Source organism: Tamandua tetradactyla, chromosome 19, assembly GCF_023851605.1.
Source record: "Tamandua tetradactyla isolate mTamTet1 chromosome 19, mTamTet1.pri, whole genome shotgun sequence".
NCBI classification, from domain to species: Eukaryota; Metazoa; Chordata; class Mammalia; order Pilosa; family Myrmecophagidae; genus Tamandua; species Tamandua tetradactyla.
Window position 1 is genome coordinate 50211496 of NC_135345.1, and position 25644 is coordinate 50237139.

Consider the following 25644-nt stretch of genomic DNA (forward strand, 5'->3'; position numbering starts at 1 on the left):
TTTTATCTTGTTCCTTTGGATGGGCCATCATTTCTGGTTTCTTTCTTTATCTTATAATCTTTTGTTGTTCACTGTACATTTCAATATTCTAAAGTGTTAACACTGGAGTTTTGTCCCTGGGCTGTCTGTTCCTTACTTTTGTATCCAGCTAGTGATAGAAAGAGATTTCATTGAGTGACAGGAGCTAACAAAAACAAACCAATGCCAAAAGTACTTTTCACAGTCTGAAAATTGACTCTGTGTGAGTTAGTGCTCTCCTCCAATTTAACCCTTCCATCAGGAACATCAGCCTGAGGCAAATGTGAAGTATGTGGTCATGTCTTTTGTGAGCCTGCCTTGTCCTGGGTTAGTGCTTGCCAGTCATCTTAGGAATTACCCTGTTTATAAGCATTTGACTGTCCCTTCTACTCCCTATGAGGTAGACTTTCCCTTCTTCTTGAGTGCATTATTATATAACTTAAAAGAAGTAATCCTTTGCTGCAGGTAGCTTTCCTTAATTTTCTTCTTGTACTGCTTTATTTCTTTGCAAGCTGCTTCTCCTTGCAGAGCAAGTTCTTGGAGGGCAATCCTGACTCAAGTGTCTTGGTTCATTCTTGCAGGCTGTCAACCTGATTGGCACTGATACTCAGGGACCACAGTATATGTTCCTTTCAGAACAGGGTCAAGGACCCACAAAGGGATGGCAAGCTGGCTGCACACCACCCCAAGGAGGGTGTGAGGGAAGGACCAGCAAGGGGTCATGAGTTTCTTCTACCACATTTTTTATAGCTGTGCTTTTTGATTTGGTACTCACCCAGTTACTGCAAATGTAGAAAACTTTAACTGTTTTCTGGGGTTCTTGTGGAGCTTACTCTGACAGTTTTTGCTAGTTGTTCAAAGATTCTGTGGAGAAACAACACCCTAGAGCACCTTATGCCATTATCTTGGTCAAGTAGAACTGAAGCAATTCCTTTCCCAAGTCTCTGTGTCATCTTTGCTATTGTTACATAGACCAAAGCAAGGCATATGACCAGACCCAGAGACAATGGGTAAGATAGACTCCTCCTCTTAATAGGCAAAGGGATGTGCAAACAGGTATGGAAAATTCCTGTACATTCGTACTATCTACAAAGACTGGTTTTTATTAATTGCTTAGTCTACATCAGGTATCATCATCTTGGGTGATTTACATGTTATTCATATCATCTTCACAACAGTATCCTGCTATGGGTTGGACTGTCATTATTCCCATTCCAAAGGATGAGGAAACTGATGATCCCAGTAGTTAAGAGACTTGCACACCTTAAGTTCAAATTGTTTTCTTCAACTTATGAAGTGACGTTTTAGGCATTTTCTCTTGTTGTTTAGATGAGTAGCTAATTAGCCCACAAGACAGAACATTTATGCTTTATTTAACCAAGATTTGCTTAAAAAGTACTTCCAAAAACTAATTTTATTTTCCTGTTTATACCTAATCATTGGGCCATATATTTAATTGTTATAGGGGAAAAAAACCAAAAACAAAAACAATACTAGACATGTTACGATCACAAGATTTTCTAAAAACTAATGGGAACTGTTTTTGTTTGTCCACATAACCTAGCAACCTGGATCTCACTGCATTTTGGACATGACTGAGCCTCTTCAGTGGGCCAGACACCACTGGCAACGGCTGATCTATGGTGCAAACGGGGACGACGATGAGAGGCCATACAACTATTCCTCGCTACTTCCCTGTGGTGGCAAGTCCTCTCAGACATCAAAACTGGCAGGAAAGCACCGGGTTGTTGTTCCTCACCTCCAACCCTTCAAAGACGAGTATGAAAAGTTCTCTGGAACCTACGTGAATAACCGCATACGAACAACAAAGTACACACTTCTGAATTTTGTGCCTAGAAATTTATTTGAACAATTTCACAGGTATTTTTTTTTTAATTTTTAGAGTTTCTTCGTCATTCTAGGTGATATATACAATTCTTCAATTTCATATTATTGTGTGTTACTGAAGCCTTTTAAAAAATATGTTTATTAGTTTCATGCACATACATTCCTTCCATAGTATACAATCAGTGGCTCACAATATCATCACATAGTTGTGTATTCATCACCTTGATCATTTTTAGAACATTTGCATCACTCCAGAAGAATAAATAAAAAGAAAAAACTCATACATCCTATACTCCTTACCCCTCCCTCTCATTGACCATTAGTATTTCAATCTACCCAGATTTTTTTTTACCACTGTTACTTACTTATTTTTCCCTGTTATTTATTTATTTTTTCTCCTTATTTTTTTACTCATCTGTACATACCCTGGATAAAGGGTGTGTGAGCCACAAGGTTTTCACAATTACATGATCACATTGTAAAGGCTATGTAGTTATATAGTCGTCTTCAAACATAGGACATGGTTCAACAGTTTCAGATACTTCCCTCTAGCCACTCTTGAAACACCATAAACTAAAAGTGATTATCTGCATAATGCATAAGAATAACCTCCAGGATAACCTCTCAACTCTGAAATCTTTCAGCCACTGAAATTTCATTTTATTTCATTTCTCTGTCCTCCTTTTAGTCAAGAAGTCTTTTTCAATCCCATAATGCTGGGTCCCAGCTCATCCCCAGGAGTCATGTCACATGTTACCAGGGAGATTTACACCCTTGGGAGTCATGTCCCACTTATGTGGGAAGGCAATGAGTTGACCTGAAGAGTTGGCTTAGAGAAAAAGGACACATCTGAACAACAAAAAAGGTTCTCTGGGGATGACTCTTGGGCAGAAATATAAACAGGCTTAGCTTCTCCTTTGCAGGAATAAATTTCTTAGATGCGTGCCCCAAGTTAGAAGGTTTAGCCTATTAAATTGGTTGTCCCCTCTGCTTGCGACAATATCAGTAATTCCCCAGATAGGGAAGTTTAATATTTCTTCCTTTCTCTCCAGTCTCCCAAGGGGACTTTGCAAATACTTTTTTATTCAATGCCCAGCTTACTCTGGGATATATTGGGGTATCACACTAACCTGTACAAATGAACAAGATTGCATGCCCTATTCAAGTTTCCCTGTATTTATGGTGTTCAAATAAACTGACCATACAATTTAAATTAGAGAATGTGCTACCCAAAATATAAATTTTGCACCAAATAAACATCTCTTTCTTTGGTTTCACATAGAAGTTTTAAAATATAGACTCTTCAGCCTTTACCCTATAGTCTGATCTACCCTGGTCCTATCCAGATCAACTTCATTCATGTCTCTAGTTGAAGTCTAATCACTTTTTCAACTTTTTAAACAGTTCCTGTGTGGGGTAATGCTGACTTTCATAACTTCAGAGCTCTAACTGTGAGTCTCAGCTGTCATATAAATACCCGAAGTTTCAGGGAATGAACAAAATAGCTCAGCAACTTAGAATTTAGAAAAATACACTTAAAAACTCCAGAATAGACAGGACTGCTATAAGAGCTTACCATCTAGGGCCCTTTACTATAGGCCCCAACCTGATGACCCATGCTCTTGACTTTAATTCTCCAAGTTTTTACATTAAAGTTAGTCCATATGAGTGAGCCATAATAATATTTGTCTTTCTGTTTCTGACATGTCATTCAGCATACTGTCCTTAAGTTTCATTCATCTAGTTGCAGTCTTCACAACTTCATTCCTTCTTTCAACTGCTCAGGAGTCCATTCGTATACACCAGTTCCTCCTTCCATTCCTAAATCATTGTACACTTAGGCTACCTCCATCCGTTGCTATTCCTGAACATTGCCTCAATATAAACACCTGTGGCATCATCTTTCTTGGGAGACCTATTGTGGGACAATTGCATTCACATAGTACTTTACAATTGTTGAGAGTCTCTCTCTTTACCATAGAAGATACTGTCTCATATTCCAGATTAGAAAACTAATTCTTAGGTTGTAATGTAGATAATTTTGTGTCAGTGATAAACTACAGACCAGAGCTAAATTCTGGGACTTCTGACTTTTTTAGTTTTCTTTCCATTAAACTATGCTGCATTTTAATTTATGATTTCTCTTCTTTAATAATAAAAGTAAATAGAAATCTGAAGTAAGTGATGATGTAAGATGTTTAGGTGATGCAATGACATGATTCAATCTAATATATATTTATTGAAGTACACCTATGAGTTTAAGCACTGAATGAAATGTAAACATGAGTAGTGCTCCTTTTGTTATTTTGAAATTTGATCAGAGAAATAACATGTGAAAAGAAACAACTTAAAGACATGTGAATGTGATGAATGTTATAAAGTAGGGTGGGAGATGCAAAAAGAGAAATAATAATACTACCTGCAGCAATAGATGGGGATGTGGCATTTGAATTTGATCATGGGAGTGGGTGGATATTTCAGTCACAGGCACAGGCAAAGCATATTTCAGATGGAGAGAGCAGCATGAGTGAAAGTATAAAGGCAGGATCATAGAGGTCTTGTTTGAGGGCTGGGAAATTGTCCTCTTTGACTAACACACAGAGTCTATGTTGAGTAACAATAGGAAATAAAGCTGGAAAGATAGATTATGACCCACAAGAAGATCCTTGAATGTTGGAATAAAGTTCTGAAGCCCAAGTCTGAATAGAGGAATGGCATGGTTATGTCTGTATTTCACTATGGAGACAGTGTGGTAGATGGATGGATGGACTTAAAGGCAGACTGAAGGCAGAGAGAACATTTAGGAAGATGCATTAAATATCCTGGTAAGTTATAATAGAGACTTGAATTTGGAACCATGTGGATTGAAAAGAAGGCTATCCTATTACAGGTACAATGGATAGGATTTGGGGAAATTAAGTGAAAGGAGTAAAAAGATGATATAGACATGTTGAACTGCAATGGCCAGAAGAATTAACAGAAAAAGTAAGGACAAGAATGAAAAGAACTTAGGTAGATTATTTTGTTTTTCTAAATGTTGAGGTTGAGATGCCAATATGAGTATAGAGATTTCAAAATTCCATTACTCATTCTTTTTCATTTTACATGCATTCATTCTTATTATTTTTTCTGTATACATTCCACAATGGTGATTGAGCAGTCTATAAGTGTAAAGTATAAAAATGAATTTGTTGAATTAATGGTTTTAAATGCTGTGGTTGTATCTGGCTTTTTTGGGGTTTTCAATCCAGTGCCCTTAATGGATAGGAGTCTAGAATTTGAACAGGGCTCAGGATTTGAGCCGTAGAAATGGATGTTGCCTAAGGAAGTCACTGAAGCCATAGAAATAGCAAAAAGGTTTAAGACAAATTTTCAGAGTAAAAGAAGTGGGAGGTGATGAAGGTGAATTATGTGGATTATTCTTTTGAGAAGTATGATAAAAATTCCAGGGGTTAAGCAGGATTAAAGATTTTTTGTTTGTTTTATTTAAGGAAGGGGTAGGCTTGAACTTTTGTTATGGCCATAGGTAAGGGCCAGGGGAAGGACATTTGAAGATGTAAAATCCTGAAAAAAGTGATTTTGAATAACAGAAATAGAAGAGTTAGTCTCTGGGAAAAAAAAACTCAGGCTTTTTCATTTGTTTTGAGCCTTTTTGAATCAAACGTTTGGACATTAACTTCTGAAGGTTACAGTGTTGTTTTCTACAATTTATCTTTACAACTCAATAACTCTGAATTACCTCTATCTTTTTACTTTGAATTTTTGAAAAGTTAATCATTCTCCTTATTATACTCTATGCCATGTGTTACAGAATCCAAACATTACATTCGAATATTTACTATTATTATTGAATGAAAAATAGCTAATATTTATTAAATTATTTATGAACCAAATGTCTGGGGGCTGGGGATAATAATTTGTTCCTTCAGATCTGTTAGATTTTGTTAACATCAAAAATTTCTGCAGCATTCAAAGTCAGCTAATAGAAACTTGCATGAAAACACCCTAAGGTATTTTGCCTCTTTTGCTCCAGTACTTGGAATGATTTGTTAACACCTTCTTGTGTGTGTTTGGGTTCCAGAGCCGCCAATTTATATTTCCTGTTCCTAGTTGTCCTGAACTGGGTGCCTTTGGTGGAAGCCTTCCAAAAGGAAATTACAATGCTGCCCCTGGTGGTGGTCCTTGCAATTATCGCAATTAAAGATGGCCTGGAAGACTACCGGAAATACAAGATTGACAAACTGATCAACAACTTAATAACTAAAGTTTACAGTAGGTAAGTATAGTAGGAGCTTTGCTAGGGAATATACCCAGATGACTTAGAAACATGCAGAATGCTACTTTTTCTCTACTTAGGTGTGATCAGGGCTCTTTTTGGATTTCTTTTGTTTTCAGCTGACATCTGTTAAGTTCCTATTATGAATTTAATTTAGTTGTAGGGAAATGAAAATATGCAAACTATTGTCAATGTAGGAATTACAAAGCATGTTAGCTCATGTATAAGTGGAATTGAAATAATTGAATTTCAAACCCAAGAAGGAAAGCAAGCAGATCATTTTTTGCATTATAATTTGGGGTTAAAGAAGAGGATGAGATTTGAAAAGCATAGGGAAGACACAATCTACCCATGGGAAAGGAATTGTGAAAAATGGAGGAGTGTTTTTTGTGTGCAAAACTTGAATTTCATGAAACCCTAGGGCAGTAACAACATAGGACATGCACAATGTCTTTTCGGGAGCATATTTGTTCCACTGGAGAGTTGCATTTCCAGTATTTACAAATATAAAGTCTGAGTAGCTAAGAATAAAACCAGCTAAGGTGGGTTTTGAACTGTGCTGTGTGTTATATACAGCTCCTGTGTTTTTATTCTTAGGTGCAGGCTAAATGTTTAGCAAACAATATAACATGAGTTGTTTTCTTTACTTATTGTCCCATGTGATATATCTTTTAATATGAGGCCAGTAAACTGGATGGACTGAGGCAAAATATGTTATACTTGTGGCCCGATTAAGTAGTCCAGGTAAATAGCAGCCCATGCAAAATTACCTGAGCAAGATTTATGCTGGTTTAGCTGTAAGTAGGGTTACTACTTAAGAAATAAGAGGTGATATCTGGAAGTAGTATTAGATAATACAAGATGATTTAATACTTTTAGGACCTTGAGTCAATCTTATTGAAAATAAAAAATTTCATGTATTTCACTTGGAAAGTACTCTTATTTTTCCATATTTATTTTAATAATTTCTCAGCTTATTTTAAATAATTTCCCAGTCAATTTTAAAAAATATAATATTTTTATTAGAGAAGTTGTAGGTTTACAGAAAAAAACAGAATTCCTAAATACCCTCCTCATTAACAATTTGTATTAGTGTGGTACCTTGTTACCACTGATGAAAGAATATTATTATAATTGTACTATTAACTGTTGTCCAACTGATTTCACTGATATGAAATACTTAGAATAAGCAAATTCATAAAGCAAGGAACAAGAATACAGGTTACCAGGGGCATGGGTTGGGGTAAGAAATGGGAGTTAATGCTTGATAGGTACAGATTTTCTGTTTGGGATGATGGAAATGTTTTGGTACTAAATGACGGTGATGGTAGCAAAACATTGTTAATGCAATCCCAAGTTTATTTTTAGTAATGTTTTTTGAATATAGAAATAATACATATTTAGAAGACCCTAAGAAGAACAATTCCTACCATGCTAGTATCCAGACACAACTATTTATAACATTATGATATATTTCCTTCAAGTTGTACACATGTAATTTGTGATGTGTGTTTTGCAAAAGTGAGATTTTACTACATATTTTGCTTTTATTTTAGCTTTTTAGCCTAATATTACATCACAAGCATTCAGTGTGTCTTTAGCTATCCTTCAAGAAAGTATTTTTAATAGCTTCAATGTCTGTCATATGACTCTAGGGGAATTTATTTAAATATTTCCCATAATTATATACTCTTTTTTTTTCTGACATGGGCAGGCTTTGGGAATTGAATCTGGGTCTCCAGCATGGCAGGCAAGAATTCTGCCACTGAGCCACTGTTGCCCCACCCTATACTTTTAAAACCTGTGCTTCAGTGACCATTTTTGTGCAAGTTTTGAATATCTATAGTGGTTTTACCTTTATAACTAGAAATGAGTTTACTGGACCAAAGAAGAGGAATATATTTAAGTTTTTATTAATGTAACTTTTTATGAAAAGGAATTATGAGATTTTTACTGTAATCTCAAGTCCCCTTTCATGAGGAATGCATCTACTTTTTAAAAAGGTGTCATGAGAACATATTGTGAAATTCTAAATTTAATACTTTTAATTGCTTTACTAACAAGTTTATGGTGTCACTTTTTGAATTTCAGAGGTAGGAAAGTAATTGATATATTTTGAGGACAGTGAATATATTAACTTGACCTGGGGGGAGTTAATCAAGTAAAGGGGCAGAAATGAAAAATAAGAAGTTAGAGAGGGCTGTTGAGGCCTAGTGTGGAGGGACTTGATCACCAGGCTACTGCTGGGTCACTATCCTTTAATGTACAGAATCCATCTTTTGTGCTGGAAAGTACCTTGGTGAAAGCTACCTTTAGAAGTCTTGGCCCACCCGGGTTGTAGGAATAGCCTCTTAATAGGTCTGCCTCTCCAAATCCATCAAGGATGCTACTAGGAGTAGGAGCAAAATACATGAAGAGATTGATAGAAGAGATACTGCAAATGAGAACCCGTGGAATTTGGTGAACTTTTGTGGGATTTAATACAATTTCTGCCCTCAAAATACAGCTGTAGAAAATATTTCGAAATGATATATGATGAACAAAGTCCATAGTTTGACAAATTTTAAGATTACCCAGAAAACGCCAAGTCTAGGAAATGGAAAAAATGCTTATGTGTGTATTCTTGTATACAAATTGTTGGACAATTCTAATTAATGTTAACATTTCAGGGTTATCTCATACCCATAAAATTTCATGATTCCTGAAAAAAGACCAAAGGTCACTGGCCTTCTAAGATAATTAACTGTATGTGTGACATCTTCCCATGCAGTGGTTCTTCAAACTCACTTTCTAAACCACAATTAAACCACATTTATGGATGGTCATCTGTAAGTGTAGGTGGCAGTAACATTTAGTACATGAGAGAGTTGACTCTGGAAGCTACCTATCTTCTTTCAAACTCCAGGATCACTTAGGAGCCATAAACCTTGAACAAATAACTTAACCTCTCAAGGCAAGTTTTTTCATTTATAAAAGGGGGCCATAGTGCATTCATATTACTAATTCAATAACATTTGAGTACCTGCTAGGCAGTAGGGGTTGAGAGATTTGATGCAAAAATTGAGCTGTTGAATATAAAGTGTCCAATAAATCTTAGCCGTATTATATCCAGCTTATTGTATTTGCTTATTATAAATTCTATTAGCTAGGGTTCTCTTGAGAAACAGAATCAGCAGGAAATATCCATACATATAAAATTTATAAAAGTGTCTCATATAACTGTGGGAACATAGAGTCCAAAACCCATAGGGCATGCTATGAAGCTAACGACTCCGATGAAAGGTCTGGATGAACTCCACAGGAGAGGCTCACCAGCCAAAGCAAGAAGAGAGATTGTCTCTTCTGAATCCTCCTTAAAAGCCTTCCAGTGATTAAATTAAGCATCACTCATTACAGAAGACACTCCCCTTGACTGATTACAAATGCAATCAGCTGTGGATGCAGCCGACATGATCATGATTCAATTCTATGAAATGTCCTCATAGCAACAGACAGGCCAGCACTTGCCAAACCAGACAAATGGATACCACCACCTGGCCAAGTTGACAGATGAACCTGACTATGACATAAATTATTTTAGTGTTTTACTGGGAAAATACTTTATTTATTTATTTGCATGGGCAGGCACCGGGAATTGAACCTGGGTCTCTGGCATGGCAGGCAAGAACCCTGTCTGCTGAGTCACCGTGTCCCACCCTGGAAAATACTTTAAGAAGCAAAATTCATCTATATTCACAGTTTCTCTTTAAAATTTTAAGAAGAGGAAGTCCACATTTTCCACTCTTCATTCTCATAGCTCCCTCCAGTGGAATAACTCTTAACAGTTAAGTGCATGTTCTTCCCAGCTTTTCCCAATGCTTATTGTTCTAGTTTGCTAGCTGCTGGAATGCAATATACCAGAAACGGAATGGCTTTTAAAAAGGGGAATTTAATGAGTTGCTAGTTTACAGTTCTAAGGCCGAGAAAATGTCCCAATTAAAACAACTCTAAAGAAATGTCCAATCAAAGGCATCTAGGGAAAGATACCTTGGTTCAAGAAGGCCGATGAAGTTCACGGTTTCTCTCTCAAGTGAGAAGGCACGTGGCGAACACGGCGTCATCTGCTAGCTTTCTCTCCTGGCTTCCTATTTCATGAAGCTCCCCGGGAGGCATCTTCCTTCTTCATCTCCAAAGGTCGCTGACTGGTGGACTCTCTGCTTTGTAGTGTTGCTCTCTCTGAATCTCTCTGAATCTCTCATTCTCCAAAATGTTTCCTCTTTTATAGGACTTCAGAAACTAATCAAGACCCACTCAAATGGGTGGAGACATGTCATCCCCTAGTCCAGTTTAACAACCATTCTTAACTAAATCACATCAACCAGGGAGATGATCTCATTACAGTTTCAAATATACAGTATTGAATAGGGATTATTCTACCTTTAAGAAATGGGATTTATATTAAAACATGGCTTTTCTTAGGGGGCATACTTCCTTTCAAACCAGAACACTTATGTAACAAAGCTATTTGTTACTGAACTCTTAAAGAAGCAAAATAAGTTTCAAAGTTTGCCCTGGAGGATGGACTATAAGAGCTACATCCAGACCAGTGAGAGTAATACACAGACACCCTCAACCTAATAGATGCACGAAATTCTAGCTGCAATTTACGCTTGGGAATAAGAAAAACATCCTCACTCTAGTTTTTACGCTGTATCAGGGAATATATTTTATAACCCTATTTTCAGGCTATTGCAATTATAATTTTTCTAAGTGAGGTGAATTTGGCAATGAGCATTGTCACTTAGCTTTTGGTTGCTTTCACACAATGTGTTCTTTCATGCCTTGTCTTTATTCCTCCATTCTTGGCATAAGCACACTGACTAATATATCTGCCTCACCTTTTTTTCACCTGACTCACTCTTGATCATCTTTTAACACTCAGCTCAAGTGTCACTTCTTCCAGGCCTAAATGCCCCTCCTGTGTATCCCTGTAGAGTTTGTGCTTATCTCTCTCTTAGGAAACTATTGTTTGCATCTCTTTACAAATTTTGACCCTATATAAGTTTCCTAAGGTTGGTGCCATGTCTTAATTATCTTTGTATCCTTAGCATCTAGCATGGTAACTAGCATAGATTAAGATCTGTATGTATTTATTGACCTAAATTAGCTAACCGTGAGGAAGTTAGTTTTTTTTTTTTTTTTTAAAGATCCTGGTGTATACTTCAAATGGGGGAAAATGAATTTAATTCAACTGTAAAGTTCACTTCGCTTGAATTCTGTTCCAACTTAGAATAAATAAACTTGGTCCTTAGAGATAGTCTACTTCTTATGTTTGAAAGAAAAGTAAAATCCTTAACCTAATCATTAAAGTCATTCTTCTCTCCCCACATAAATTCTCAGTGAATTTCTTCATAGTCTCTCTTCATAGATAAAGTAAGAGGTCAGTAAGGAACCAGAAATTCATTCGTATGTCTTGATTCTGGACTTACTAGTAACCATCCCCATCTCTGTCTACTTTCTTCCATCCTCAGATGAAGAGGGAATTCCCTTCCTTGTAGTAGTAATCTTCCCGCCTGTATTCTTTACATCATTCCTTGTTACTGCTTCATAGCCTTGCTTCATCTCCCCAATCTATCCTCCATCTTCCAACTTGCCTTTTCTACGAGCTTCTTCCCTATATTCAACATACATGTCCGATTCGCTCATCCTCACTGTCCTTTGGTCTACATTCCCTTGCAGTTGCTGCTCTATTCCTTTCACAGCTAAGTATTATGGAATATTCTGCTTCTTTTCAACTTCCATTCATTCCCTGATTCGCTGGAGTCATGCTTTCTCCTTCCCCCTTCCCATCAACAGTTCTAAGTTATCAGCTTTCTCCAAGTTCAGCAGACCTCTTAATAACCTAATACCATTAGCACTTTGGCACTGACTTTTTACCAGTATTTTTTTTGCTCCTTCGAAGTTCCCTTCTCCCTTAATTTATCTGGCATCACTTCTCAGGGATCTTGTTCCATTTTTCTATCACCCTGAAGTCTCTTTCTCTAGGAATCTCCCTATACTTACCTGACTTCAGCTATCATCTATGTACCAAAAACTTTGACTCTATCTCTCATGAGCTCCAGATCAGAACCCCCTAGCTGCTAGACATCTTCAACTGCATATTTTATTTCAAATAAAAACTTGCCAAACTGAATTAATTCTCTCTCCTGCAATGCAGTCAGTTTCTTCTAAAATCTGAAATGTGAGGAAAGACACCATCTAACACCCTGTCATAAAGTTAAAAACCACAGAGTTTTCATGGGTAACTTTACATGTAATCAGAAAACTTGTTGGCTCTGTTACCTAAATATTTCTTAATTTCATCTCCTCCATTCCATCACAATTGCCACTACTTTAATTTTAACCCTCTTCATCCCTCACTTGAATTCTTCCAATTATGTTCCATTAGTCTTTTGGTCGTTCCTATTTCTAACTAGCCCCTTACCCAATAATTCATCTATTACTCAGTAGCAGGAGTTAGCAGACACAAGATCACATCCTTCTTCTAGTGAAACTTTTGTGACTCCCCCATTCTACATAGAATAAGATGCCCACTCTTTGCCATGGTATAGCCCTTCGAAATCTGACCCCTGCCTGCCTTCTTGATCTTCTCTGTGTTACGTTCCCCCATACAAGAATGAATTGGTGTGTACAGACACTAGGGAAGAGCTTGGTATAGACAATATACATAAGCCACTGATAAGGGCTTATTTTCCTAACATTTGCCTTTCTGCATGTACTAACAAGCTTTTAACCAAGGATATCTGTTAGTTGTTAGTTCATGTTAGTTCAACCTTATACTTTGACTATTTGGGATAATGTGTCCTGAAAAATATTTCTTAGATAGCCCTTTAAGCTAAATATGCTTTGAAATACCTGTTATAATTCTGTATAGCAAAAATTACCCATGTATTGAATTAAGGTAGCATTTTTATGTTGTCTGAAGAGTTTGAAATTTTAATATATAGGTCATATAACTTTGAATATAGACATATTTGACAGTGAATTTGAGTATTTAGCCATAGATATAATAGAAAAAATAACTTTGCTTTTAAAATAAATACGTATTTGTAGTAAATACCAGCTGTTTGTGGATATTTGGGAGGTGGTGATGGAGGAAATGAGACAGACCTTCCTAACATTCATGGTTATGTGAAATGCTGCTCCTAACTCATATGACGTTCTACCATGTAAATTTCCTCATTTTAGTCTAAACAAATTGCTTCATGGAGAATAATTCATGCTGTTGGGTTTGGCAAAAATTTTATATACAGCAGGGCATTTAAGGCAAGTCAATCTCAAATGATACGTCTTTCCTTTAAAAAGAATTGAATGCATAGAAGGTGAAAATTACACTTCCAGAAAGGGATAAAGATTGCCATTTTCCTTTCTAAGGACCAACTACAGCAAACTCAGGCAATTAACCCAGTATTTCTATTCAGTTGTAATCATAGGTTTTAATGTGATGATGTAATGATTTCTTTTTTGCATGGGCAGGCCCCGGGAATTGAACCCGGGTCTCCAGCATGGCAGGTGGGAATTCTGCCACTAAGCCACCATCACACCATCCTGTAATGATTTTTAATATGTTGTATTTGGGTATTTTACTTTCATTGAATTTGTGTTTTCTTTAATTATCTTAAGAACAGATGATACGCCTTTTGTACCTCTAGATCCCTGGAAGCTGACACAGAGCAGCATTTAAGAATTACTTTGTATATGAATAGACTCATCAAATGTTAATAGCAATTTTCTTCCAGAATTACATTTAAACAGAATTATAGTTCAAAATTCCACAGGAAAATAAAGAGTTGAAAAATATGCTTTATTGGCTTTGTAACTAAATTTTCAGGTGAATTGAGGACTAAAATTAATCCTAATACTTTAAACATACTTTAAATTATTCAATAAAACTTAAATAAAAAAAACAACAAATTACATGTGTTTTGGCTTGGTGTTATTTTCAAACTTTTTTTAAATCAATTTTAGGAAAGAGAGAAAATACATGGACCGATGCTGGAAGGATGTAACTGTTGGGGATTTCATTCGCCTGTCATGTAATGAAGTCATTCCCGCAGACATGGTCTTACTCTTTTCCACTGATCCGGATGGAATTTGCCACATTGAAACTTCTGGGCTTGATGGAGAGAGTAATTTAAAACAGAGGCAGGTGGTTCGGGGCTACGCAGAGCAGGTAAATAATGGGTTTCAAAATTGGCGACATGAACATTTTTCTTCAAAAGCTGAGTAAGCTTATTTCTACATGCACATTAAAAGCATTTTTAAATATATTTCACCACTGACAAAATAGAATCCCAGAAGGCTTAATCCATTTCCAGGCATCAGTAGAAATTCATTTCTTTTAATAGATAATAGGGTAAAATGACTTTGGAGTTCAAGCACTTCAGCCTAGTAATCATATTTTTGGAAAGTGAATTAAAGGAAACTAACAGAAGATTATGTAGTAATTTGGAAAATTCTTTTGCAATAGGAATAATCACCTTCTACTTTATTTTTTCTAAAGCTTAGATTTTAAATATTTTGTTGAAGCTGGGATATCAGTTGATCATTGTTACTAAAATCTCTAATTACTTATGTACCAAGCAAGGCCTTTTAAGATTTTCGTGGCATCTCTTTCAAAAGCCATTTAACATCTTGGAGACATGCTTTCTGCATTTGTAAAATATGGTTAAACAAGGAAACCTGATTTTCTTTCTAATTCTAAAATTCTATAGTGTAAATAAGAGAAATGTTTTTTCACATGTTCAGCTCCAATGCAGTGCCACAAAGGACTGGGTGAAAAATCACTCTTGTAAAAAAAAAAAGGTGGCGGTCCTATATCCTAAGGGTATGCTCTTTTTGTTTTGCTTCAAAGGGAAGCATTTTTTTTCAAAATTAAAATAGTCAAGCAATTAATAGGTGCCTTTGAAAGCAATGAAACATCCATACTCCTCAAATATAGAGGAAAAAATAAAGAATCAGTATGGGCAACACTGGAACAAAATTAAATCAAAGTAGAAATTCTTACAGTTCTATATATGTAGCATCATCATTCAGTTAAACTGCTTAAAGTAACATTTCTCAGAGTGTGGACTTACCGATTCTGTAATTTTAAGAAGAATTTTAGTTAGTACAAGGATGAAAATTTGTATTAAATAGCTTTTATTCAGACATTTTAATTTTAAAATCTGTTTACATGTGTACTATTTATAGTGTAACCTAGAGCTATATAAATTATAGGCTTCCCCTTGAAAGTTTCCAACTTTTAGCTACTAAACCTTGTACCATGACCTTTTGAGTATGGCATAGACATTAATCCATAGTGCAGACGTACATATCTTGAATTTCCAAGTGCATTGTTGTGCTTTATTTAGTGATTGAATAAATCAGCTTTTGGCATAGAAAAATGACTGATGTTTGAGAAACACTGACCTACAAAACCAACCTATAAACAGATCTCAGAGGGTTCTTCCTTTTATGTTGTATTAAAATATGTCACGCCATCTGTAATTTACACTCCATAATTTGAATTCAGCCTTCAGATTCTAGAAAATTAGTCTAATTGCCCCTCCTCATTGCAGCCCTTTAACTGTTGGAAGACTCTGTCTTCCTCAACTAAGTCTTCTTGTTTCCAGGCTGAATGTGTTGAGTTCTTTCAGTTATCCTTCACATCACCCCACATAGCTTCTAGATGTGTGTTCCCTTCACCAAGCTTGTATGGGCCTAAAGGCATACTGCTGTGGTGAGGTAGCAAGAATTTTGAAGTTATATTTATAGGCATTTGAACAACTTCCTGCATTTAATTACTGTATGATTTGGGGCATACCATTTAAATACTTTATGCTTCAATTTTTTTATCTCAGAAATAGTGTTGTTGTTAGACTCAAATGAATAATATCCTAAAAGCATCATACATAGCATCTAAATATCAATTCCCTCTCCTCTCTTTGGAAGCAACTGAAAGGCAGTGCTTTAAAATGTAATCATTTTTTTTCCCTTTACATGAACTAATCTTAAGGTACGTCTCCTTTGTCTTATACTTGTAACCCAAAATGTTTTAACCTAGTACCCTTAATTCTAAATTTCACCTTGTCACATTGGGCCCACCTTTCCTCCTCAGATTTCAGTTGGATCATCTATGGTTGCTATGACTCAGCTTATTGTCAATGTCAATTTCATTAGCATTTTTTTGTCTAAAATGTTGGCAGAGATCTTGTATAGCTTGGAATTCTATTATATACCACTAAATACCTACTTTGAGATTAATGTTAGTTGATTAATCAGCACAGTTTAAGTCAGATTAAGGGTGAGGGTGCTGGAATCTGATGACTGGTTTGGAATCCTATCCCTAAATATCTTCTTATTTTGAGCCTTTTGACAAATTACTTATCTTTTTCTTTTTCTTATCTATTAATTAAGCCTAAATATAGTACTTATCCCATGGGTTTATAAAGAAGAAATTAGTTAATGTTAATACATTTAAAGTGCATAATTATAGTTCCTGTACATCAAAAGAGCTCAGTAAATATTAGTTATTAGCAGATGTTATCACATGATTATATAGCCCACATTTTCCATGTTTATTTTAAGCATATTTTATAAGAAATACAATATTGATAACCTTTCTTATTGGCTAATAAACCATATAAAAAAGGAAATGAGATAAGTTTGGAATGGCTTGTTCTTAGTGAATCCAAGTCTAAGGTATAAGAGCCCTTTGCTTGTCTGCTCATTAGTTTTATAAGCATTCTAAAATTATTTTTGATCCACTGTGCATTTTGTAAAATAATGATATCCAGTTCATTTTTCTTTCATATTTATGCATAAACTTTTCTGAAATTTTGATTATGTATATACCTTCCTACATCTGGGAAATTTATGATATAAACTTTGTGAAAAGATTATCTTCATGCTATCTTGAGTGGGTAAAAATTGTAAGCATAAATTTTAAGCGTTTAACACTGAATTTTTTTTTGTTTTGGAATTTAAAAAAAAACAAAAAACATTTAGGACTCTGAAGTTGATCCTGAGAAGTTCTCCAGTAGGATAGAATGTGAAAGTCCAAACAACGACCTCAATAGATTCCGAGGCTTTCTGTGAGTGATACCTGACTTACTTTTTTGATTGTGAGTGGAATTGGGTGACACAGTTATATTTAACTCAATACAGCTTTTGTCCAATAATACCAAAATTAAATCACCAAAGGCCACAAGTTTAATCACAGTATAGTTGTCTTATTTTAATGATTTTTCGTCTATATACAATTTAAGAACGGCAACAACAGCTACTATGCTTGTAAGAAAATCCTAGAATCCCTTTCAGTGATGTAAGGATGTCTTACATGAGCTCCGTATTAATCCCAAGACATGTTATTATTTAGATGAAGGTATTTAGATATAACTGGCAATCTACATGACATGATAGCATGGTGTCCTTCTGCAGAATTAGAGTAACAGATGGACACAATTCTGGTGAACAAAAGTTAGCCAATAATTTGGAACCATGTCTAAGACATAATATGGGAAACCTCTGAAGTCTTTATTCTGATTTCCTTATGTGATATCCACATCACTGTTGCAATGGGTTCTGATCTAGTTTTAGGCCTGGCTTCTTCCACTTAACTGCTTTATGACCTTGAGTCAAGTTATTTACTTTTTCTGATTCTTAAGTTCCTGATTTTTAAAAGGAGACAATTATATCTCCTTCATAGTGATGATTTTGTGAGATCATTGTAAAGGAGCAAAAAGTTCTCACCTCATTTTATGATCCAGAATTACCCTGATACAAAAAGCAGGCAAAGACATTGGCAGGAAAGACCGGAACCTCATGAATCTAGATGTAAATCTCTACACAAAATTATATCAAATCCAATACAGCAATATATATAAAAAAAATAGGTGTAGGGCAGGCCACGGTGGCTCAGCAGGCAGAGTTCTCACCTGCCATGCCAGAGACCCGGGTTCAATTCCCAGTGCCTGCCCATGCAAAAAAAAAAAAAAGGGTAATAGATGTAGAAAAGGCATTTAATAAAATCTAACTTCCATTCCTGTCAGCTAGAAATAGAAAGGAACTATCTCAACCTAACAAAGGACATCTGTGAAGAATCTGCAGCTAACATATTTACTCAATGGTGAAAGACCAAAGGCTTTCCACCTAAGATTAGGAATAAGAAATGATTATCACTCTCATCACTTTGACTCAAGATTGTATTGGCCAGTGCTAACAGGCAAAAAAAAAGAAAGAAAAGTCATCAAATAATAATGAGAGAAGTAAACTGTCTTTTGTTCACATATGATGTGATGTCTTTGTAGGAAAATCTGATGAAATCTTAAAAAAAAGAACCAGGCACTAGAAGTAATAAATGAGTTAACCAGTGTTGCAGGAAACAAGGTCAATATGTAAAACTTGATTGTATCTCTACAGACAAACAGATAGTTAACAAACAATAAACAAATCAGATCAACGAACCATCAAATAGTAAAATTTAATAAAATACCATTTATAATAGAGTCAGAAAAAAAAGAAATATTAGAGATAAATCCAACAAAAGACACGAAAGATCTAGGCACTGAAAACCACTAAAATATTGCTGAGAGAAATTAAAGACCTAAAGAAATGAGAAGATATCATTGTTCATGTGTTGAAAGAATCAATATTTTTAAGATGTCATTTTCCCTCAGAATTGATCTATAGATTCATTGCAAATCCAAATCCCAGAAAGCCTTTTAGAAATTCATAAACTTACTCTAAAAATCATATGGCAATGTGAAGGAACTAGAATAATCACACTGAAAAAGGACACAGTTGTATGATTAGTACAACCTGATTTTAAGACTTATTATAAAGATCCAGTAGCCACGCCAGTGAGGTATTGGCATAAGACATAGGCAAATAGAACAATGGAAAAAATGATGGAGTTCAGAAATAGACCAACACACTACAGAAAACTGTTTTTTTGTGTGTTGTTTTATGTGTGTAAAAAAAGTGCAAAGGCAAGTCAGTGGATAAAGGTTAGTCTTTTCAACAGGTGGTGCTGTAACAATTGGCAATCAATAGGAAAAATATAAACTGTGACCCATGCCTTTCACTACATATAAAAATTAACTCAAAATGGGGCATCAACCTAAAACAGTAAAACTTCTAAAAGAAAACAGAGGGGAAATCTTTGTTACCTTTGGTTAAGCAAATATTTCTTAGATATGTTATGAAAAGAACAGTTAAAAAAAAAGACAAATTCATTTGGTCATGGAAAGATAACAGAGGTAATAGAGAATATTCTGGACAGAATTTTATGCATTAGAAAACAAAACAACAAAGATTGGGGAATTTTCTTTTTGTTGTTATTGGGAAGAGTCTTGACTAATGGGAAATTGAGTTTCATTTTACCACTGAGAATGTTAACACTATGCACAAGATATAAATCAATTGTGTTTCATGTGACAACTTGCACTTGTCAATAATTGGCCCAGCTGGTTTCTACTGAAGTAGTAAAATCTCATTCTTAGATGCCCTCATTGAACCCAGTTCTAAGTAAGAATTATTTCTTATATACCTCAGTATATCTCTCATAAAATATGGACATTTAAAAATTCTGGCTTGATGTGTTTTTTGCATTAACTAGTCTCAATAGAGTGTGTGTAAAAAGAAACATTTATATCTTCTCTGCATTTTATATTTTATATGAATTCAACCTGAGCTAAATTTCAAAATGGAGAATAATTACATTCTTCTATATAAATAAAAATGGAAATGGAAAAAAAAAAAGACAAATTACTGAATGGGTACAAATTTCTGCTCTTCTGCTCTTCAAAAAAGAGTGAAGAGATAAGCCATAGACTGGCAGAAAGTATCTGATAAAGGACTAGTATTCCTAAAATGTGAGAATTCTCAAAACTCAATAATAAGAAAACAAACAATTAAGGCAAGGCAAAAAGTTTAAACAGACATTTCACCAAAGATCATGTATGGATGGTGGCAAAAAACTGTGAAAATATTCAAATGAAAAGTATCATGAGCTACCACTACTCACCTATAAAATGGCTAAATTTTAAAAGCAATGAAATATTATTCAGCAATAAAAAGGAATGAACTAATGGTGCATGAATGTATCTCAAGATAATTATGCTGAGTGAAAGAAACTAGGCACAAAAGAGTACATAATATATGATTTGATTTATATAGACTCTAGAAAATGACACTAATCTATGGTGATAGAAAGCAGGCTAGTGGATGCTGGGGAGAGGGACAGAAAAGGGAAGGGAGGAATTGCAAAGGGGCTTGAAGAAACTTTGGTGGTGTTGAATGTGGTGATGGTTTCACAGGGGAAACATATACCGTAACTTACAAATTGTACAGTTAAATGCATGCGGTTCATTCTTGTTAATCATTCTTCAGTGAAGTTGTTTACAGTTTTAGGAAGGGTAAGAGCTATAATTGAAGGACGTGAGAATATAATAGGAACGTCTTTGAATAGCACCTGATGTGGAGTGGTGCAGTGGCAGGGACATGGAGCTATGCAGTGGGAATAGAGAATGGGCTTAGTCCAGGTAAGGAGATAATGTCAGAGTTAAATCTTCAAGAATAAGAAGAGGCCACACAGGTAACTAAGCAGAAAGAATGGCTGGCATTCCAGATTGACAGAGCAGTCTGGGCATAGACGGAGAGGCCTGAGACCACAGGCCCTTTATGCGGTTATAAATAGTTAAGTATCTCTGAAGTGTAGATAAGCAATTAGGTAGATCATGAAGAGGCCATATCCTGAAGGACCTCATATGTCCTGCTTAAGATGGAATACTTATCCTGAAGTTATTGGGTTTAACATTAGAGAAATTCTTGTATGGTTAAAGTTTAGATGTTTTCATGAAAACAAGTTAGGCAAATACCCAACCCATAAGACATCTCTTAGGATGGGTCCTTTTGGTGATTATTTCTTGCAACTACTGATTATTTGTAGTTTAATTTGGTGAATGCCAGATTCAAGAGCTGCCACTTTTTGGCCTGAGGCCAGCTTCATCTTGGTGTCCAGCCCGTACTGCTCTCCTCTCCCCACAGCCAGGAATGCTGACTCCCTTACAAGCTCAAGCTTTCCTTTGGCAGCTTGAGTCTTCTTTATAGGCAAGAGAGAAAAAGAAGGAATTCTAGCTAAGCACTATGCACAGAATCTGGTCCAGGACATGTATTTAGTGGCTATTTTTAAACTTATAAGGCATTGTTGCCACACTAATTCTGACCCTGCCCCAATTCTGGCAGTTTCTCTGGTATCTGAGACCATCTCTTGCTACCTCAGCCCCTTCTGCTGGTGGGAACGTCACCCAAATGCTGCAATTAATAAGAATTTTTCAAAATATATGAAAAAATTACTTCATTTGACATTCTAATGAATTTGCTCTGTATTTTTGCCACTGTAGTTTAGCCAAATAATTACTTTGGTAACTTTTAGGCTTTTTATTATAGGAATTTTCAAACATAAAAAAGTAGAAAGTGTAAAAACTACCCATGTGCCATCAGCCATCAGCTATCTTCAGAAATTTCAGGATTTTGCCAACTTTCTTTCGATTATACTCCCACTTTGTTCCCCATCCCTATATCACATCATTTCAGTGTAAATAGTTCACTATGTATGTCTAGCAGATAAGAACTTAAAACATAACTATAGCACAATTTTCACATCAACAAAATTAAGAGCAGTTCCCTAGTATCTTCTAATATCTAGTCTTTGCTCAAATATCACCAATTGCCTCAAAAAATGTTTTTTTTTTTTAATAGTTGTTTTATTCTACCCAGGATCAAAACAAGGTCTACATGTTGCATTTGGCTGATATTTCTCTAAATTCCCCCTCCCAGAAAATTGGGTCATTGAGCTAGTAGAATTTATCACATTCTCAGTTTAGCTGATGACATCCTTCCCCCAGCAACAGTTGAAAAAAGTGAGGAATCCTCCTCACTCCCCGTTCTTTGTTGAAAAAAGGCTAGGTTGTTTTGCTTGTAGAGTTTGCTGCATTTATATGTGGCCAACTGCATCCTTACAGTGGTGTGTAACATGTTTCTCTAGCCCTCTTATTTACCCTGTGAACTCTCAAGGGCTTCTTTTAGAATCTGATGAAAGAAATGGATTCTCTCCCTAGAAAATGACAAATTCTCTCTCTCTCTCTCTCTCTCTCTCTCTCTCTCTCTCTCTGATACACACACACACACACACACACACACACACACACACACAATTTCTGGGGCATGGCAGATCCCCTGAAGACTTACAGCTCAGGTTGAGACCCTGAACAGAGGCTTAATTAGATTCCTGTGGGTCGTGCACTTCTATAGTGTAACAGCAGGAGATCCGTGACTTCCCCTCACCCCGTGGTTAGCGACATTAGGTTTGGTGGTGCTAACCCCATTCTTTCAATTTAATGTTCCCTATCTTATCTTTCGCTTAGCGATTTTAGAAGCCACCAATTAACGCTGCCTAGGGTGATCCTTGATTTCATAATATTAAAAAATGGTGATATTCCAACTCTATCAAGAACTTATCCGTCATCAGCTATTGTTACCCTGGAATACAGTTTGTATAGCAAAGCACTAGAAGTTGATAAACAATGAATATTAGAAAGCAATGGTAGTTAGGAACTTGGTTCATCTTTTTTTAACCAAAGCAGGTAGCTCTGAAATAACAAAATCTGATGGGCTGGAGATGTGAAACCCTTTCAAAAAACTACCTAATTTCTTAATCCAAGTCAAGGAAGGCCAAGAACCATGATTTTTTTTTCTTTTTTCTTTTTGCATCCCCTCTTTTGCTATTTAAAAATGACATCACTGACTTATGGCAGAATGTGTTCTGGCACATAGAGAAGTGGCTTTGATGGATTGATCCATTTTTGTAAGATGGGAAATATCTGAAATTTTCATCTATACCTTCCATAGTCCCATCTCAATATTTTTAGCATTTTTTAGATTGCCAGTGCTGATGGCCCATTACAATGTCCCATTAGATTTTAAAACAGTGCACAGGCCTTGGGTTTTCTCTCACTTGACTTTAAAAGGAAGGTTGATTCATAAACATTTATCCTCTTATGTAAAATTTTGGTATGAAAGTCCCATCTCTGCAAATATGCTACTTACAAAATGTTTATCCACAATTTTGCAATCCTAAGTTCTTACTTGAGAATGTGAATGAATAATAAACTTAAACAATCTCATTGAGTGCCAAGAATAATATAGAAAAGGAAGATAGTTGATGGATAAATATATAGGATTCTAATCTTTAAGACAGTAAAATCTACAAGGACCATGCTTTTTCTTGAGCATCAATTTCTTAAGCAGTCAAAGTTTAAGCTTAGAAGAAAGATTTCATATTAAGCACATTTAACCGTCATAGATCGGCTTCAGCTTACTCTTGCCAAGAGAACAGTGCTTGAGTTACAGTTGGCATTAGTTTGAAGAATTCACTCTTTTTGTAAATTTCAGATATCAAAATAAATTTTGATATATAAGTGAGTTTTCTGAAAAGACCCTGCCTCTATTTCTATAACATTTTGCCTGGACTATCTTATCAGTACTATAATGTACCCCTAAATGTGGTTATTGAAAACAGAATAGCTGCCTCATGACAATTAAGTACATGTTATTTAAGGTGGGGAAAAATTAAATTCTGAATTGAGTGTGTAGGCTTCCTGTCAGTATAGCTTTTTTTCCCGATACTAGTCAACAACTCAACCTAAATCATAAATGTTTGTAAAGGGTTCATTTTCTTGCATCAAACGTATTAAATAATTCCATCTGCTGAAAGAGGAAGTAGAAGCTGGATACTAATTCATATGCCTGTGAATCAGTAAAGACTGAATAAGTGTCCATGCTGAGTTGGTAATTTTGATATATAATAAAAATTATCTTGTTAGGAGTAATACGGTAAGTAATTCATTTAATTGGAAGATCCCAGAATATGTCCATATTTTTCAGGAGAGAGAGTTTTTGCTGTTGGATGAATAGGTAAAAGTTATACTGTAAGATAATTGATTTAGGTCAACCAAAGATAATCTGCAGATAAATCTATACAATATATAATTTGTCCAGATTAGTTTTCATTTGGGTCAGGAAGTTCTGAAATATCCCCCAAAGCAGTTTACTTACCAATTGAAAGTCCTCCAAAAATGGAACTATTGGGAAATCGGTGTGTATGGTGGTGGGAAAGAAAAGTTCTGTCAGTTTTTTGTAGGGAATAATTTTAAAAATACTTAAAATGGCCAAGTTTACCTGCTACAGTTAAGATTTAAAGTTTTCAACTTTAATAGTGCTGTTACATCTGAAAAAAACTTTTGCAATGTTCTGCTAAAGAAAAAAACAAGAAAGATAGAAATCATGTTGACTGAAATAAGCCAGACTCCAAAGGAAAATTTTGTATCATCTCACTGATATGAAATAATTAGAATAAGAAAATATAAAGAGCCAGAAACTAGAATAGAGCTTACCAGGGACTGGGGTGAGATAGGGAATGGGGAATTAATTCTTAATTGGTACAGAGTTTCCGTTTGGGGTGATGGAAAAGTTTTCACAATGTATAGTGGTGATGGTAACACAACATTGTCAAAGTAATTACCACCACTGATTTACATATTTGAATGTGGTTAAAGGGAAAAATTCAGATGGCATATATGTTGCTAGAACAAAAATTTGAAAAAAAAACCCAACTGTATGTCTGTACAACACAAACGGGGCACCCTAATATATACTATGAACTGTACTGAATAGTACAATTATACTTGTCTCTCATCTCTTGTAACAAATGTACCATATAAGTGCAAAATATTAAAAATGAGGATGGATATATGTGAACTCTATTTTTTTCATGATTTTTCTGTAAATCTATAACTTCTCTAAAAATAATAATTAAAAAAATACAAGAAAAATGAAGCAATGTGCTGTCTTTCTTATAGAGAACATTCCGACAAAGAACGTGTGGGTCTCAGTAAAGAAAATCTATTACTTAGAGGATGCACCATTAGAAACACAGAGGCTGTTGTAGGCATTGTGGTTTATGCAGGTTGGTTAAACTTCTACTTTTTCACCATTGTCTCCTCTGAACTTTTCTACCTGTTAACATTTTCCAATTATTCAAAATGCAGTTTAAAGAAAGAAAAAAAATTTGTCTTGATCATCTTAATCATTGGTCTCTGTTTCTGTAAATGGATTGTAAAAACAGATTAAACCGAAAAAATGTATTTTATAGCTATTTTTTGTTCAATTATCTGCCAGAAAGATTTTTAAATATGGTATTTGCTATTGGCCTTGAATTTGAGCATTTTCTGACATACTGTGTTTTCTATGTAGGCCATGAAACTAAAGCAATGCTTAACAACAGTGGGCCACGATATAAGCGTAGCAAATTAGAGAGAAGAGCAAATACAGATGTCCTCTGGTGTGTCCTGCTTCTGATTGTAATGTGTTTTACTGGTGCATTAGGTAGGTAAAATTAGATTTTTTTTGCAGACATCCTT

The 25644-nt window shown here is 35.3% G+C and overlaps 1 protein-coding gene across 1 annotated transcript in view; it reads left to right on the forward strand.

Moving 5' to 3' along the window:
• ATP10D (ATPase phospholipid transporting 10D (putative)) overlaps positions 1-25644 on the forward strand; it is a 165065-nt gene that overhangs the window by 61348 nt on the left and 78073 nt on the right. Inside the window, exons 2-7 of the mRNA XM_077136785.1 lie at positions 1583-1899; positions 5948-6142; positions 14150-14354; positions 17171-17256; positions 25084-25190; positions 25478-25609. Of these exons, the coding sequence (XP_076992900.1) occupies positions 1610-1899; positions 5948-6142; positions 14150-14354; positions 17171-17256; positions 25084-25190; positions 25478-25609 (1015 nt within the window). The 5' untranslated portion in view covers positions 1583-1609. The remainder of the gene's footprint in view (positions 1-1582; positions 1900-5947; positions 6143-14149; positions 14355-17170; positions 17257-25083; positions 25191-25477; positions 25610-25644) is intronic.